Here is an 18,263-nt window from a genome sequence, read left to right on the forward strand (position 1 = left end):
GATCCAGAGACAGCCCTAGGCTTATGCTGTCTAAGGTTTTGCATAGGGCTCTCAATATATATATATATATATATATATATAAAAGGCCCCGTGAAGCTCTTAAAAACCCACTATAGTGTTAGAAACCCAGACAAAAGCCCAAATTTTTAGACTTTGCATTGGGCCCTTTGAAACACAGGGCCTGCCTTGGTTCGATCTAACCTCAGTAGACAAATGATTTGCATGAGTTGACAAAATGAACTTGATTTAACCCCTTCAACTCATGTTGAACTAATTGGTAAACTGTGACACAATTTTCTTTCGTTAATTGGAATTGGATCAATATAACCTAATTTACAGTTGTTGAAGAAATCATATAACAATGTCTGTTGGTTATTTTCCTATGCCTTTGCTATCGGCAACTTTTTGTTGTGTGTCACATGGATCCGGTACTTTTTGCTACGGTACATGGCAATGTATTTCAGAGAGGATAAAACTGTAGAAGTTGTCTGGCACGCACTGGTCTGAACAAGAACAAATAAGGATTGAAGACACTTCAGACACAGAGATATGAAAATGTGGGCAAAAGGCCACTTGAATCCAATATTCAAGCTCCCATCTAGATTCTGGACCATCAACCAAATGTAAATAACAAGCGTGACACCTTGTAAGATAAATCAACAGATAAGCACCAGATGACTTCATAAGATCATCGTCTGTCTTTTCGGTGAGTCCGAATTCGTTTACCAGCATATTTGCTGGTGAAATCTACCAACACTATAAAGAGACCACGTGTATTATTGAAACTCTCCTATGTCTTTTTTCTTTTTTTAGAAAAACTAAATAAAGAATATATCCATAAAACAAAAAAAAAATGCCAAAATTTTCTCCCCAAAACATGATAATTCTTAAATGCTTATTCTATCCCTTTAACTAGTTTCTTCTTCTTCTATCCCTCGTACTTCTTAAATGCTTATTGTATAAATTTTCAGCATGCCACACAGATATAAATGCTTATTGTATCTCGTTTCCAAGCCATTCAAATGTTCAATTAAATGAAATAAAAAAAATAAAAATAAAGCTAATTATAACTACTGTAATTTGATAATACAAGAAGAAATCCCTCATTTAATTTTGGTTACAGTATATTTTGGTATCATACCTAAGTAGGATTTACTAAAAAAAAAAATTATATGAAAAAAAAGATAAAAGAATAAAGAAGACGATGGAGGGAGAGAACGGAAGTTGGAGGGAAGTGGAGAGAGAGAGAGTAGCATTCTTTTTTGGTTTTCTGGATATATTCTTTATTTAGTTTCTCTAAAAAATGAAAAAAGAATTCGGACTCATTGTAGTAATACACGTGGTCTCTTTATAGTGTTGGTAAATTTTACCAGCAAATATGCTGGTGAACAAATTCGGACTCCTTTTCGGTAAGAAAGATAAAGCGGCCACCAGTACTTATGTTGTCTGGACTCTAGATTATTAGCAAGCTATTATATTCAAGCCAAGCAATTTTCAGTTAAAAGGTTGAACAGTAGAAATGTCAGATATTAAGACTATAAAATCACAAGCTCTCAACAGACAGAAAAGATCAACATCAAGTTTTCTATTTCCATTTTTTTAATTAAGACTATATTAGTGAATGTTATAGATAACAAACATATGAACTACCATTTTTCACTACCCCATTTTTTTAAACAATATAAATTACATTATTTGAATTGAAAATAACTATTATATTATGAAGTCTAGTTTGTTCTAAAATTTGTTTGGCTGTAGTTGATTTTTCAAAATTGTTTTTACTTGAATTTGTTTGTTAGAACTTTTGTAGGTATTTTAGAATCATTTTTGGGCTTGAAAACATTGTTAAAATGTACCCATTCATATAGGCATGGACCTTGGGTGTTTTTAGACCCATTTGAGGCCCATAGGTTAACTTAAATAGACTTAAAACATTGAATAAACAATACATGCGAATTTTCTCTGTAAAAAATCTTATTATTCAAAAACAAAACTGCCTGCATTAAAAAAAATATTTTTAATTGAAAGAAATAAAAAGAAGGAGAAGAAGAAGAAAAGGGATTGGAGAAAAGGAAGCATTGGTATTCTTTTGCAAATTCAATTTCAGGTTAGTAGACATATTTTTACATATTTTTATCAAAAAAATATATAAATCATTTTTCTGTGATTTTTATCTTGTTTGCTTCATAATTGTTTCATCATCATTTTATAAAAGTTTCATCTTTAATTATGAATGTTTGATATTTGTTTTGTAATTTTAATTGTCGTTTGGAACGGTGATATGTTCGCAGAATTATGCACAAGTACTGACTTGTGACTTGAATTCGACTAATTAGATGATGTAACTAGTTTTTTGACAAAACTAAACAATTTTAGTTCTCTGAATCATCTTGCATTTCCAATTGGGTTTGACTGATTCCAGTTTATATTCTATTTGATGTGAATTTTACAAGAAAGTGCGTCAGAAAATTTAATAGCAGAATTTAAGTTGTTGGTATGTTCCATCACATAGTTTAGGGTACATACTAAACAAATTAGTATTTAGGAATTTTTGTATTGAAATGGATTTTCTGTCTAATTTTCAGAATGGTATAATTGATTCAAAATTTTGATTATATAAATTCTCTAGAATTTTTAGAATGGACAAAGGTCAAACTGTCCTAACCAATTTCTCATGCATTGAAACAATATACGTAACTTATTAGTGTAGGCTTTAGTTATACAAGAAAAAAAATGTAATGATCATGCAATTTGTATCGTATTAATATTTCAAATAAATGTGTATTGATTGGAGGAGTAATTATTTTATTTGTCTAAAGAGTTCTATTACATGTATTGGAATAAGAGTTGCATGCATAATTGTTTGATAAATATTGTATGTATAGAGGGTATATTGGTAGCTAAAGATTTGACGTGGTATTATACAATAATATACATTAGCACTAATGGACTTTGACTTTGACAATGTGGCTGATAAAAACTACAAAGGCTTGATTCCAATCTTGAAAGATTTGGATACGTAGGCAGCTTTGAGCAAAAGTGCAGCCACTACACTACACTATATTATATATTATATATTAGTTATTAGTTATTGTGATAACTATATATGTACAATGTTAGTACTTAATTGTGTACGTGATTGTGGTTGTTTAAAATGTATTCACGAGACATTTAACTAATGTGTTATTTCTGATTGAACCTTTTGATATCTATGATTTATATAATTGATAATGAGGTGAGTTAATTAGTTATTGTGTTTGAAATCTTTAGTAATGATTCTATTGTTTGAGACGATGTTTGTTTTGTAATGAAAATATTATAATAAATGAGAACTCTTGAGTGTTAAAAACCGGTGTAAAAGTGTCCGATGAAAATTTAATGTGTCGCCCACATTTTTAGATCTCTCCACTCCTCTTTGATGAAAAAAAATGAAAGGAAATGTTTATGACTAATGATGTCATGTGAAAAGCTGCCTTAGAGAAAAACTAAGGCATTCGCCTTGCGGGTGGGCTGTATTCCTTGTGTGTACAGGAATGTAGGTCTGACTTCCTTGAATGTGGCAGGAATGACCTAAGGTATTCATTGAATGTGCCATGAATGACCTGCTAGTATTATGATGGGTATTCCTTGAATGTGGCAGGAATGACCCAAGGTATTTATTGAATGTGCCATGAATGACCTGATATTTTGTTATGCCCAAAAGAGGCTTTGTGTATGTGTATGGAAAGCCCAGAGATGGCTATGACTCACAAGTTACGAGTTTACAAGATGAAAATATGTTTTCTGGAGGCGATATATATCCCCACTTGGGACATATGTCTTATAGTGGTACTCGGTGTGAGTGAGGCACACGGATATGTGTGATTTGGCAAATGTGTGAAGTGCAAATCGTGGAATAGGAACTAAATGTTGGGCTGTGTCTTTTAATAATTGAGTCAACGAGATAATCAATAAGCAAAGTAAAATATTGATTTTACGTGTGATGGAGTTATTGCATATGAATATTTATATATTATGATGTATATGATTTCTTATGAGAATGTTTATGTGGTTCGTGTGAGTTGATACTCACGAGGGATGAATGTATTCCCTGGTTGTGACTTTTTCCTCGTTCTCATAAGTAAACGAGTGATAGCAAAGTAAAATATTGATTTTACGTATGACTGAGTTATTGCATATGAATATTTATGTATTATGATGTACATGATTTCTTATAATAAATATATACGTGGTTGGTGTGAGTTGATACTCACGAGGGATGAATGTACTCCCTAGTTGTGATTTTTTTCTCGTCCTCATAAGTAGACGAGTGGTTATTTAGTAAAATATTGATTTTAAGTATGATGGAGTTATTGCACGTGAATATTTATGTATTATGATGCACATGATTTCTTACACAAAATATATACGCGGTCTGTGTGAGTTGATACTCACGAGGGATGAATGTACTCTTTGGTTGTGATGTCCTCGTTCTCATAATTAGACGAGTGGATGCATATAATTTCTTATGAAGGAATGTACGTGAATGTGGTTAGCGTGATATAATGGATAGGGTGGTGTGACATGAATGTTAATATTGGCGATATATTATGCTATATTATGTATACCCATGATGGTTGCAGTGAGAGTGAAATAAATGTAGATTTTTAAGGATTACGTTTGGAAAATCTAACTTTGTTTTGCAAGTGGGTAGGACTTATTAACTTTTTATACAGAGACGTTGTCCTATCCTAACACGTAAGCGGTTATAGGTAAGATTTTAATTAAATTAATTTACGAGATAATGGAATTGAAATCTTACTTGGGAAGAAACAACACGCCGTTTTGAAAAACGGAACTATCTTGTCTTCTAAGTTGAAATGGTTGGTAATGTTATATTTATTTATTTGGAAGATAGAATGTAGTAGTGTATATTTTATTTTAGTCTTACTCATACCAGCAAATTCAATTTGCTGACCCATGTTTTCTTTGTTTTGCAACGTGGGTGTGTTCTTGGAAACATAGATGGTAGAATGCAGTGGATGAGAACGTTTGATTTGGATTCACTTTTAGAGCCTTACTGGTTTAAGTTTTCTGAAGTGGAAAGTTTTGATTTCAAACAGATGTAATAGAGTTGGTTAATATTTTTTTTATTTGTGAATTAAGAGTTGTTCTTTTGGTTTTAATTTGATCTCATTTTTTTCTATGTCGTGTTTAGTAATGGGTTATTAGGGTTTCGTTTCATCCTGGGTTTTCAGAAGATGGAATAAGGTGTGGATAATTCCCTATTTTTAATTTTTTTGGAAATTTGGGGTGTGTTAAAACATATACTACCTGCCCAAAAGAATTGTGAATCACTGAAGAACTAAAGTAGGAAGAAATATAGTCAAGGGGTGAAATAAACATGCATAACAAAGCCACAATCTTAGTACACCTCTAAACTAAACCTGACATAGAAATCCTTCTCAAACTCTAGTAGGCAAACATTATATGGTCTCTCCCTTAATGATATGCGTAGATTATATGTGTTGAAGTACGACATGTGTCATGAACTAAGAAGCTCCCCCTAAACAAGTGCATGATGCAAACAAAAAGAAATAACAACTTTGCAAATACTTTTTGGTCACCTTTTTATTTTCAAGTTTCACAAGCACATAAGGTTGATATGGAAGATAACTTGAGAAGTTTAGCCAAAAGAAGACTGTCCAAAAGATTGATTCAACTAAACAAATAACACTAAACCAGATTCTAGGAATCGTCTCAACACAATCAAGTCCATTAAACACTATTAATTAAAATTCAACACAAGCTCCATTGGTGTTAGTGTAAAGACTGAACTAGGCACATAGAGCCATAAAGGGTTTAGTCCTTGACTATAAAATGTAGACTTTTATGAACAGAAGGAACACCTAGTTGTCACCATATTCATACCACTAATAGGAGTGTAATATATGAGCAAGACAGTAATATCAATATACCTATACACTAGTCAAGGGTACAAAACTAGTCTCCTCATTTTATTGTAAGTCAGGTTTTGCAAGGACGCACCAAGTACATAAAAACACAATGTGCAAGTTGACTCAATCAAAACCAAAAACAATAATTTTCTATTCTTTTTATTATTATTATTTAAAAAAAAAATCCTAACTACTCATTCACAAAAATAAAAAAGGCTAAATATATGCATGAATGCAAACACACTAACAGAAAAATAAAATAAAATATATGGTCCTAAACTCTAAACAAAAGACTGGAGACACCAAAAACAATATACAAAAAAGCATACGTCTCCAAAAAAAAATGTCTCACTCATATGAATAGGGTCGGGGACCAAGTTCAGATATTCTTACCCAACCTGTCTTGTAAGACTGTAAAGAAACATGAGCTTTACCTCTAGGTGTGGCAAGTTGTATGGCAGATATAGGGGGTACTCACATCCTATTTTTAGTCTTTTTATTCCAATTATATATACTTAGTCTTAGAATACTGTGTAGGCAAGTAATAAGGATAAACTTCTTGTTGAAAAGGCACAAAAGAATACCAATACCCATTTCCATAAGAAACCTGATCTTCTATAAGGTTGTGTTTGATTCACTGAAATTTTATTCTAAAAGAAAACAAATTATTTGATTTGGTTTTCCATGTAATGATTTTCCAAGAATTTGGATTTTGTGTGTTTGGTTGGAAATGTAAAAGTTTGTTGTAGTTGAGTGTAGTTTTGGAGTACTGGATCAAGGCTTGTGAAACTTGCTTCGCGAGGGAATCAAAACCTTTTGAAACTTGCGATCTCTAAAAACTCTCATTCTCTCTCTTGCAGGCCTCCACTTTCAAAAATAGAAAACAACTTCCTCTATGTTAAAATGGAGGTTGCTTTTCTCTTTTTGAATACATTTGAAGAATCTATATTCTAGTTTTTCTTTTTTCATTGTGAACCAAACATTCAAAAGTTTTCAATTTCCTTGAAAACACTTTCTTTTTCTCAATTTTCCTTGAACCAAACACAGCCTAAAAGTTATCCCAACAATATGAAGCACGATGTCCCTTCCTACCACAAGCCAAGTAAAAATGTTTTTCAGAGAAAAATACTTGGTCTTAACAAAAGGATTTACTGTATGATCATAAGTAGATGCACAACCATAGACCCAACAAAACGGTAAATATGATATTACTTGCCACACAAAGAACAAACTTATAATTTTTTCTTCTAAGCTTTAAAATATATTAACTCTTCGTCTCATAAGACCAACACTCTAACCAACTGAACTACAAAACCATTGGCCTTGAAGCTTATAATTCAATACACAAAATACAAAAAATACAAAATGTAATAATAATTCGTTCATAAATGACCAACACAATATCTGACATGTGACTAAAAACGAGCTTCCCAAATGACAACGTTGGACAAAGGGCAATATTCACAAAGAAACAAAGATAACTAAAATAATATTGTCAAACTAAATAACTGTTGAACATTCACTATAATCTTAATATCAAACTACATTTCAATTAAAACATAGCTAAGATATGTTCTCATTTAGCTGTTTTGCAAAACTAAAATTGGAACCGAAAATAAATTAAGGAATGAAGTTCACAAAAACTTAAGAAGAAACAACAATAAATATAGCGGCATCGTTCACTAATCAAAAATTCTAAACTAACCACAAGGAACATCGATTAGTTTCAATATCGAAATTGGTGTAATAATGGAAAAACACAAAATTTCGATTCATTGAAGAACACAAAATTATTCTCATATTAAAAATCAGCCATTATTATAGGAACTTAACGAGAAGGTAATAAAGTTTAACGCCTAATCTATAGAAAGCAATATCCAAACCTGAATCAGTCTAAATTTATGGGCACTTTAGTCTAAATTTTAAAAAATGGGTTTAGTTAGAAATATGATGGGCCTATATATTACCACCCTTTCTTAAATCTTGAATCTACCAAATATATTACAGGATGAATCCAAATATACACCAAGTCTAACAACATAATAATAACAATAATATGATTCCATTATAATATCTGGAGTGGAATAACCAAGTCTAAGGATTTGAAACGAGAATCCTTACAGTTTTATAGGTAAATACAGACAGCTCTTTCTTGTTTATCTAATCTTTCAAGTCAAAACTCCCAACCAAGGAAAGAGGGAACAATCACTGACAGGTTCAAAGGTTCAAAATAACAACAAGACAGGTTCAAAGGTTGAAAAATCCTTTATACACATTGTTAGGAATGAAAATAACCATGTTGGCAGCATAAAGTTAACAGAACGAAAAACATAGAGAAGCTAATAAGTTGACACAAAATTACTAACCATGCCTAAATCATTAACTCATTACATGAAGAGTCCTTCAAGCATCAGACATGCATTGGGGTTGGGGTTGGGGTTGGGGTTGAAGGAGCTTAACAAAAAAAACAAATAGCAAAAAAGTCAATAAACGGAAAGGGAAAATATCCAAATCAGAGAGGAATAAACTCGTGTCATATATGGAAAGAGGAAATCCATATCAATGGAAAGTTGGAAATCCTTCTGTCTCTTTCCAATAAAACAAAGGTTGATATCTATACTAAATTCTCTTGTCGAAAAAGGTGGTTTGCATTCTCAGTGTTACTGTTTTGTTATGCTTAACATTTGTTAACTAATGTAATTTTAGTGTTAGAGATATATATGTAACTTAAGTTGTCATATGCAGAAATGGTACTGTTCGGCTCTATGTCTCCGAACATAAGGTTTTGAGTAGTTTGCAGATGTATGTTGTAAGAAGTGACATAATATGTAAGTATGACAATTATAATGTCATATCTACTCGTAAGTTATACCCAATATATAAGGGACTATTTTGAGAGTAAATAGATTCGAGAGAGAGTCTTTTGAGAGTGAAAAACCTTTCTCCTTGTCTTTACCATTAACCTAACAATTGGTATCAGAGCTAAGCTCAAAGGGAGCTAAGATCAAAAGGAGATTAAAAATCAAAGTGAGGTAGTTAAGAAAAGAAATGAGAAAGCTGAAATTTCTGAAAATCAGCAAGGAGAAAATAAGTCTGGAAATTTTAAAAAGAAAGGTGAAAGCTTTGTGAGAGATTCTTAATGGCGAGCTCAAGTAACTCAAGTTTGAACATCCAACAACCTTCTATTCCATTATTTGAAGGTGATAACTATGATTTTTGGTGTATAAAGATGAGAACTTTATTCATTTCTCAAGATATTTGGGATTTGGTAGAAAATGGGTATGTAGAACCAACAACAATGGAAGGGTTAACCAATACTCAAAAGGAGCAATTGAAAGATGCAACGAAGAAGGATGTTAAAGCTCTTCTCTTTATTCAACAAGGTGTAGGAGACACCATCTTTCCAAGGATCATGGGAGCAACAAAATCCAAATATACATGGAGTATTCTTCAACAAGAGTTTCAAGGAAACACCAAGGTAAAAGCAATCAAACTTCAAACTTTAAGAAGAGAGTTTGAAAATATGAAGATGAAAGAAAATGAATCCTTGCATGTGTATTCCTCTAGATTCAATGAACTTGTGAACCAAATGAAAGCTTATGGTGAAGAAGTTAGTGATAGAAAAATTATGCAAAAGATTTTGATGACTTTACCTCAAAAGTTTGATCCTATTGTAGCTATAATTAAGGAAACAAAAGACATTTTTGAGTTAGGTTTACAAGAATTGTTAGGCTCTTTGAAATCATTTGAATAAAGACTTATGAGACACTCTGAAAAATCAGTTGAGAGTGAATTTCAGCCCAAGCTGAATTTTAGTTCAAGACACGATGAAAAGAGACCGTTTAGAAGTGAAAGCAAGTCGGAATCATCAAGAGGTGGTGGTAGGTATTGGAGAGGAAAAAGTAGAGGCCGAGGTCGAGGAAGATTTGATCATGAAAGAAGGCCTAGAAGTGAAGATTCTTTGTTACCGAAATGTTACCATTGCAATAAAAGTGGCCATATTGAGAAAGATTGTTGGTTCAAGGGGCAACCACAATGTTACAATTGCAAGAAGTTTGGGCATGTGAAAAGAGATTGTCAATCTCAACAAGCAAGTATTGCGGAAGAAAAAAAGGTGAAGGTAACTTGTTTTTTGCTTGTCAAAGTGTTGCCAAGCATAAGAATGATGTATGGTTTCTTGATAGCGGTTGTAGTAACCATATGACCGGTGAAAAAAATCTATTTTTGGACATGGATTCAAGCTTCAATTCATAAGTGAAGATGGGAAATGGTGTTTTGGTGACTGTGCAAGGCAAGGGTACAATTGGTGTTCACACCAATGAGGGCACCAAGCGTATTCATTATGTTTTGCTTGTTCCAGACTTAGACCAGAATTTCCTAAGTGTTGGACAGGTTGTAGAACATGGTTATGGAGTGCATTTTGATAATGATGGGTGTGTTATCTATGATAAAAAGCATGGGCAGTAGCAACTCATCAAGAAGGTCCAGATGGATAAAAATAGAAGTTTTCCATTGGTGTTCAAGTATGAAAGAAATGTGGCTTTGAAAGTGCAATATACGGATGAGTCTTGGTTATGGCATCGTAGATTTGGGCATTTGAACTTTGTTGGTCTTAAGTTGCTTTGTCAAAAAGTCATGGTACAAGGATTGCTGAAGAGTATTGAAGACAAAAATGAAGTTTGTGAAGGGTGTGCACTTAGAAAGCATCACATAAAACCTTTTCCAAAAGGTGTAGCATGGTGAGCAAATGAAGTGCTTGGTCTTGTTCATACCGATGTTTGTCGTCTAATGAGGACACTTTCTCACTCAAACAATAGGTATTTTATTATCTTTATTGATGATTATATAAGGATGACATGGGTTTATTTTGTGAGGCAGAAATCCGAAGTATTTTCTGTTTTCAAGAAGTTCAAAAGCTATGTCAAGAAGCAAAGTGGGTGCTATATCAAGAAGTTGTGAATTGACAATGGGAAATAGTATAATTCTCATGAGTTTAATAAATTTTGTGAAGATGAAGGCATGGAAAGACAGCTCACAGTTGGGTATACACCGCAACAAAATGGAGTATCCGAAAGAAATAACCAAACCGTGATGGAAATGGCAAGGAGTATGCTACATGAGAAGAGTTTGCCTACGGTTTTTTGGGCCGAAGCTGTAAATATAGCAGTGTACTTGTTGTATAGATGTCCTACAAAGGCGGTATGGGGAAAAACTCCATTTGAAGCTTGGAGTGGTAGAAAACCATCCGTAAAGCATCTTAAGGTGTTTGGAAGTGTGTGTTATACGCAAGTTCCAAAGGAGAAACGAAGCAAGCTAGATGAGACAAGTGAGAAGTGCACCTTCGTGGGTTATAACTCACAATCAAAGGGCTGTAGATTGTATAGTCTCAAAAGCAAGAAGATGGTTACAAGCCGAGATGTGATATTTGATGAGAAAGCTAGTTAGAATTGGGATGAAGGAAAAATTGAAAGGAAATATGTCTTAGTCGAGGAGGAAGCAAAAAAATCAGCACATGAAGGTGAAAGTGATGAAGGCTCACCTCAATCCTCACCAAGGTCAGGTTCGTCAACATTCCATCCTCCACTCCTAAAAAGATGGGAAGTTTGAAAGAAGTAATTAAGAGAATTGAGAGGTGTAACTTTTGTGTCATGGAACCAGAAAATTTTAAAGAAGCAGTGAAAGATGAAGCATGGGTAAAGGCTATGGAAGAAGAAGTTCAAGTTATTGAGAAGAACAAGACATAGGTGTTAGTTGAAAGGTCGATGCATAAAGACGTTATTTATGTGAAAGGTTTTTAGGGTGAAGTATAATCCCAATGGTACTGTGCAAAGAAGCAAAGCAAGATTGGTTGCCAAGGGTTATTCTCAAGAGCCCAGTATGGATTATGATGAAACATTTGCTCCGGTTTCACGTCTTAACTCTATTAGAGCTATTATAGCTATGGCGGCACAAAAAGGTTGGTTGTTATACCAACTTGATGTAAAATCAGCATTCTTGAATGGGGAATTGAAAGAAGAGGTGTATGTTGGACAACCTCATGGATTTATGGTGAAAGGAGAAAAAGACAAAGTGTACAAGTTGATGAAAGCTTTGTATGGGCTAAAGCAAGCTCCAAGGACATGGTATAATCAAATTGATGGCTATTTCATTGAAAGGGGGTTCAAGAAAAGCAAGAGTGAGCCTACCTTGTACGTAAAATGCAAAGGTACATCTATTTTGGTTGTTGCATTGTATGTAGATGACCTAATTTTTACTGGAAATGATGAATTTAAGATTGATATGATGAAGAAGTATGAGATGAGTGATATGGGTTTGCTACATCACTTTCTTGGAATTGAGATATACCAAGAAGATGATGGTGTGTTCAATTGTCAAACGAAGTATGCTGAAAATATTGTGAAGAAGTTTGGTATGGTGGGTTGCAAGCCAACACCAACACCACTTGTTGTCAATGAGAAACTCATGAAGGATGACGGGGAAGAAGGTAGATGAGACTTTCTATAGAAGTTTGGTTGGAAACTTGTTGTACCTTGCAGCGACAAGGCCGGTATTGCATATGCTTCAAGTTTGTTATCAAGGTTTATGAGTTCTCCTAGTCACTTTCATCTTGGGGCAACAAAGAGAGTGTTGCGATACATACAAGGAAGTCTGAATTTTGGCATCAAATATGATAGAGATGTAGATGTCAAGTTGATTGGCTATTGTGATAGTGATTAGGGAGGTTGCATTGATGATATGAGGAGTACTTCTGGTAATGCATTTTCTCTTGGTTCGGGTATATTTTCATGGTGTTCAAAGAAGCGAGAAACGGTGGCTCAATCATTAGCTGAAGCGGAGTACATTTCAGCAGCAATGGCGACTTTTATAGCCACTTGGTTGAAAAGAATAATGGAGGATCTCAAGGAGAAGCAAGAGGAAGGCACAGAGTTGTTTTGTGATAACAAATCAGCCATAGCAATGGCAAAGGACTCAGTCTATCACAGCAGGACAAGGCATATAGCGATCAAGTACCACTTCATAAGGGAAGCCTGGCAAAGGACTCAGTCTATCACAGCAGGACAAGGCATATAGCGATCAAGTACCACTTCATAAGGGAAGCCATGGAGAAAGGTGAAATCCAGCTTGATTATTGCAAGTTCGAAGAGCAAATTACGGACATCTTTACAAAGGCTTTGTCAAGGGATAAGTTCCAGCAACTAAGGGAACTCTTAGGAGTCCATGAATATTCCATTAATGGGGAGAATATTAACTAATGTAATGTTAGTGTTAGAGATATGTAACTTAAGTTGTCATATGCAGAAATAGTAATGTTCGGCTCTATGTCTCCGAACAGAAGGTTTTGAGTAGTCTGCAGATGTATGTTGTAAGAAGTGACATAACATGTAAGTATGACAGTTATAGTGTCATATCTACTCGTAAGTTGTACTCAATATATAAGGGACTATTTTAAGAGTGAATAGATACGAGAGAGAGTATTTTGAGAGTGAAAAATCTATCTCCTTATCTCTACCATTAACCTAACAACATTATCTAATAATACTATGGTTTGTGTGGCAATGTCGATGCATTTTACAATCGATAAATGTACTTGCAGTCTTGAACGCATTAGCAGCAGCTTACGTAGGTGATTGAATTTAGAATTTTTGCAGTGTCGGATTAGTGGTACTTTGAACCTCCAGCAGGTTGGTCAGTGTCTATGCTACATTTGTTGGTGGAAGCTCTGTAGCTATGGATTGCCCACTTTAATATCATAAGGTATGTTAGATTGACACTAGGAAATTGCTTTTCCTAATGGGAGTGATTGCCTCTGTGGTTTTGATCATATGTACTCTAGAAGTTGTTTCTAATTCTTTTGATTTATTTGTTTATTTTTTCTAGCTAAGAGAATGAGTTTGCATATATAAGGCTTTTAATTGTGTTCCACTGGTTGTAGATAAGAAGATGGTCTTCTCTACGTGACCAAGAAATCCTATCTGCGAAACCACAGATTCAAAGTGCTCCTATCCTAGATAAAGACCAAGAGCTATATGCTCCTCTTTCTGGAACATATCTGTTTCAGCAGGGGCTTATATTGGGCCACATTTGTGGGGGCCGGAACAATATCTATCTTTCAAAAGGTACATACAATTTTAAAACACTATGGTTGATACGATTCAAGTGGCAATCAAGATTGAGAGTTCTTTGAATCAGTTACCATCTCCCCAATTTTACCGTCACTACAACAACTATTCCTGCTCTAACTATTCATATGACCCAAATCTATATTCAACTCATTCTCATCCTAATATATCTTCCCGTTTTCCTCCTCCTATTTCCAGCTCCTATAAATCCCCACAATACCATACTCCATCACCTCAAATGTCTAAACCATTACTACCCTTACCAAATATCCCTCCATTTTCCAACCTAAATCTCATTTTCAAGCTAATACTCGTCCACCATATACCCAATCCAAACCAAACACTCACCCAAACCAACAATCCATCTCAAAATCCATATGCCAAACATAGAGGCGAACATTGTCACAAGTGTGGTAAACCAGGCCATTCTTCTGCTGAATGTCGCAAGCTACAATTTCTTGGCTATACTGGGAACAATAATGACAATGATGATGATAATGCGACTCAAAATGACCAAGTGGAACAAGATATTGCTTATCAGATTTATGAGGTTGAAGGTGACCCTATTGATGTTTAGTTCTTTATTTTATCAACTTGAGGTCAAGTTCTCTTAAAAGAAGAGGTGAATGATGTAGGACAATAATCATGCAATTAGAAACTTCTATTTAGGTTCTATAGAATTAGGAAGGCTATTTAATTAGTAATATCTTATTTGAGTGTAGCTCCAAGATCAAAGCCAGTGAATAGAGTGTTCCAAGTCCAAATTTGTTCACCAGCAATTTTGCTGGTAGAATCCACCAGCGCCACAATTGCCCCACATGTCCAACAAATAGTTACAAATAAAAGAGACTTTTTTTTTCCATTTATTTTAAACTAAAAAAAAATATTCCAATAAACCAATATGGAAATAACAATTTTTCCCATGATTTTCTCCTCAAATCATTGTGCACTCTCTCTCTCCCACTTCCCTCCAACTTCCGTTCTCTCTCCCACCCTTCCTTCATTCTACATCTTCTTCACTCCTATACTTTTCTATATTTTTACTCTATTAGTAATTAAAGATGGAACCTGAAAGCGAAACCGGAGAAAAATCAAATAAACTATTATACGAGGTGAGTCCTGTACTTGGAATGACATTCGAGAGTATAAAAGATGGTAATGATTACTACAATAGTTATGCAAGAGCTGTTGGGTTTAATGTAAGGATTAAAAGATCAAACAGTGGTCACTCGAATTCTAAAAAAATAATAAAATGTTGCTTTTGTTGTTCATGCGAAGGGGTGTACAAAAAGATAAAAACGCCTGGAAAAAAAAAGATGAAAGGCGATTATGATGTTTGGCGGAATTCGAGATTAGGCTGAAGAATGAAAAATATTTTGACTAAGTTTTTTAGTTAACATAGTCACGATATCGTGCCCCCAATGAATTCTAATTTATTGAGGTCTCACAAATCATACGGCTCTCAAGAAGAAATGGTGAAGAAAATGCATTCAGTAGGATTAAAACCAAGTCAAATTCATGCTTATGCTTCTACAGAAGCTGGAGGGGCAAAATATCTAGATTACACTCGGAGTGATTTGTATAATCTGTTACAGAAAGAGCGGAGAGAGTTTCTGATAAAAATGAGATGCACAATGTCTTCTTAACTACTTAGAGAGAAAAAGAAAGAAGACAAATTCTTTTTTTATTCTATTCGGTACAACGAAGAGAATGAAATAACAACACTTTTCTTTTGTGATGCAAATGCAAGATGAGACTAAGGGTTGTTTGGTGATGCAATTGCTTTCGAGACAACCTTTAAAACAAATAATTATCATATGATGTGAGCGCCATTTGTGGGTATCAACAGTTATGGGCAGACCGTTATTTTTTGGTGTGGATTATTAAGTGACGAAACCATAAAATCATTTATCTGGTTGTTTGAGACATTCTTGGAAGCAGTGGGTGGGAAGCATCCAAAAACTATTTTTACTGATCAGGCTATAACCATTTCTAATGCGATTGAGGTGGTATTCTCTGAAACTAGTCATCAGCTTTGTCTTTGGCACTTATGTATGAATGCTTTAAAGAATTTAGGAAAACTTGGTGAGTTCAAGAAAATTATTAAGCAGTTCACAAAATGCATTTATGAACCAGAGACAATAAGTGAATTTAAAGATAGTTGGGCGTCCATGCTTAAAGAATATGGGTTGGAAGAAAATCTTTGGTTGCTGAATTTGTACAAGTCACACCAAAAGTGGGAACATGTATATGCACACGCTTTTTTTTTGTGCCTGTATGACAACAACTCAAAGAAGCGAAAGCATTAATACATTTCTTAAACAATATTTAGGAAATACTCTCATTCTTCGGTTGTTTGTTGATCAATATTCAAAAGTTGTGGACCATCTTCATGAAAACGAACGAGTAGCAGAAACTAAGTCTACACAGATCGCACCAAACTTATTGTCTACTTGGTCTGTTTAAAGAGAGGCATCGAAAAAATATACAAGAAAGATGTTTAGTATTTCCCAGCAAGAGTATACTAAACTTCTTAACCTTCGTTTAGTGCAGGAATCAGACGATGGAAATACTAAAGTTTACAATGTCAAGGAGAGGGGAAATGACAGAAAGGATCATTGTCATACAGTGAGATATGTGCAATCAGAACAAACCGTGCAATGTTCGTGTAGGAAATTCGAATTCCAAGGTATCATTTGCTCTCACGCATTAAAGTTGTTTCATGAATTGGATTTCACAAGTCTGCATTCTTGTTATTATTTGAAAAGATGGTCAAAAGATTGCATAAATGAAATTATCTACGATGCATACGGGGAGGCTATTCAAGGTGGCTTGGATCCATCAACAACAACTCGTTACAGTGAGTTGTCACATATTTCATAAAATGTTATTGCTATTGGTGCAAAGTCAGATTCTTTGTGTATGTATGGGAAGTCAAAGATGCTAGAACTCCACAAGGAATTGGAAGCCTTAGACATTTTAGAGAAGAAACATGCTCAGGGAGCTTCACAAAAAAACACATTAGATATTGATGATCCACCACAAGACTCATATGATGATGTGCAGCTGAGAGCACCAAAACTGAAGCAGAACCGAAGCTCGTCAAAAAAAAAGAGGGGTGCTATCGAGAGGAACACACGAAAGAAAAGCGTAAAATCCAAGCAAAAAGGTTTGTATTAGTATGAATTCATTTTTTTTTAATATTTTTTTCCTATACATTGTTCACCATAAAAAGGAAAAAGAATAGGTAGTAGTGTTCAGTCACGTTAACATTGTGAGTTTTGTAGGTACTGAAGATGAAAATACAACCATGACACAAGAACACGAGCAAAGTAACCTAAACAATTTTGATGTTCAAAATGCTACTCAGGTATGATATGAAAGATTATATAACTGTTTTTTTTTTCTTGCTAGTGTTTATTTGTGTTAGGTAAACACTTGGATAGTTACATATTGTTGACATTCATAACTGTACAGGAGTCTTTGACACACCAACCATAAATGAAACCAAACTACGATGGTGGTATTTCAAATGTTCATCAATTTTCCCAGGTTAAAACTTGTGTGTGTAGCTTGACTTTTCTTGATTTTTCAGCACGATACATATTAGGTCGGTGGTAATCCAAATGTTTGTATACATTATTCAAGTGGTTTTGCTCACCAGCCACTATGGAACTCGATGTCACTTTTGCAGCAAGGAATTTATCCACCAGCTTATATAACAAGGTACCCAATGATGTATGGCACCGATGGTGCTTCACAAGTGAATCGTCAACAAGAAAGTGATAGACCATTATTTTTAACCACTGACCGGGATACGAATCAATCCTACATTCCAAGTGAAGGTCATGTACCAATGTTTTACATGCCAACATATCAAGGAGGTCTCCGTAGATTAGATTTTCAAGACTCTTCAAGGGCTTAGTAATCGGACGTCACAGGGAATACGCATATATGTGAAGTAGAGAATAATTTTATGTAGACATTGAATTTTTTTTTTTTTTCCTTCGAAGGGGTTATGTTTATTTTTGTTTACTCTGGTTTTAAGCAAGTGAATACTTTCATACGTTTTAATGTACTTTGGTTTTTAAGCCAATGCCTAATTTCATATGCATATGCTTTCTGAGCTCTTATTCTCTTGAATGGTTGCTCTTAATTCCTTGTAGTAATTGAGCATCCAACTTCTTATACGTACTAATGTTACTTG

The 18,263-nt window shown here is 34.3% G+C and overlaps 1 protein-coding gene across 1 annotated transcript; it reads left to right on the forward strand.

Moving 5' to 3' along the window:
- The first annotated feature begins 9,075 nt into the window (after window positions 1-9,075).
- On the forward strand, window positions 9,076-9,690 carry LOC147510819 (uncharacterized). The gene has a single exon (XM_086598258.1). The coding sequence runs from the start codon at window positions 9,076-9,078 to the stop codon at window positions 9,688-9,690; it is 615 nt and encodes a 204-aa protein (XP_086454384.1).
- The last annotated feature ends 8,573 nt before the right edge of the window (window positions 9,691-18,263 follow it).

Source organism: Coptis chinensis, chromosome 3 (genome assembly GCF_015680905.1).
Source record: "Coptis chinensis isolate HL-2020 chromosome 3, ASM1568090v1, whole genome shotgun sequence".
Lineage (NCBI taxonomy): Eukaryota > Viridiplantae > Streptophyta > Magnoliopsida > Ranunculales > Ranunculaceae > Coptis > Coptis chinensis.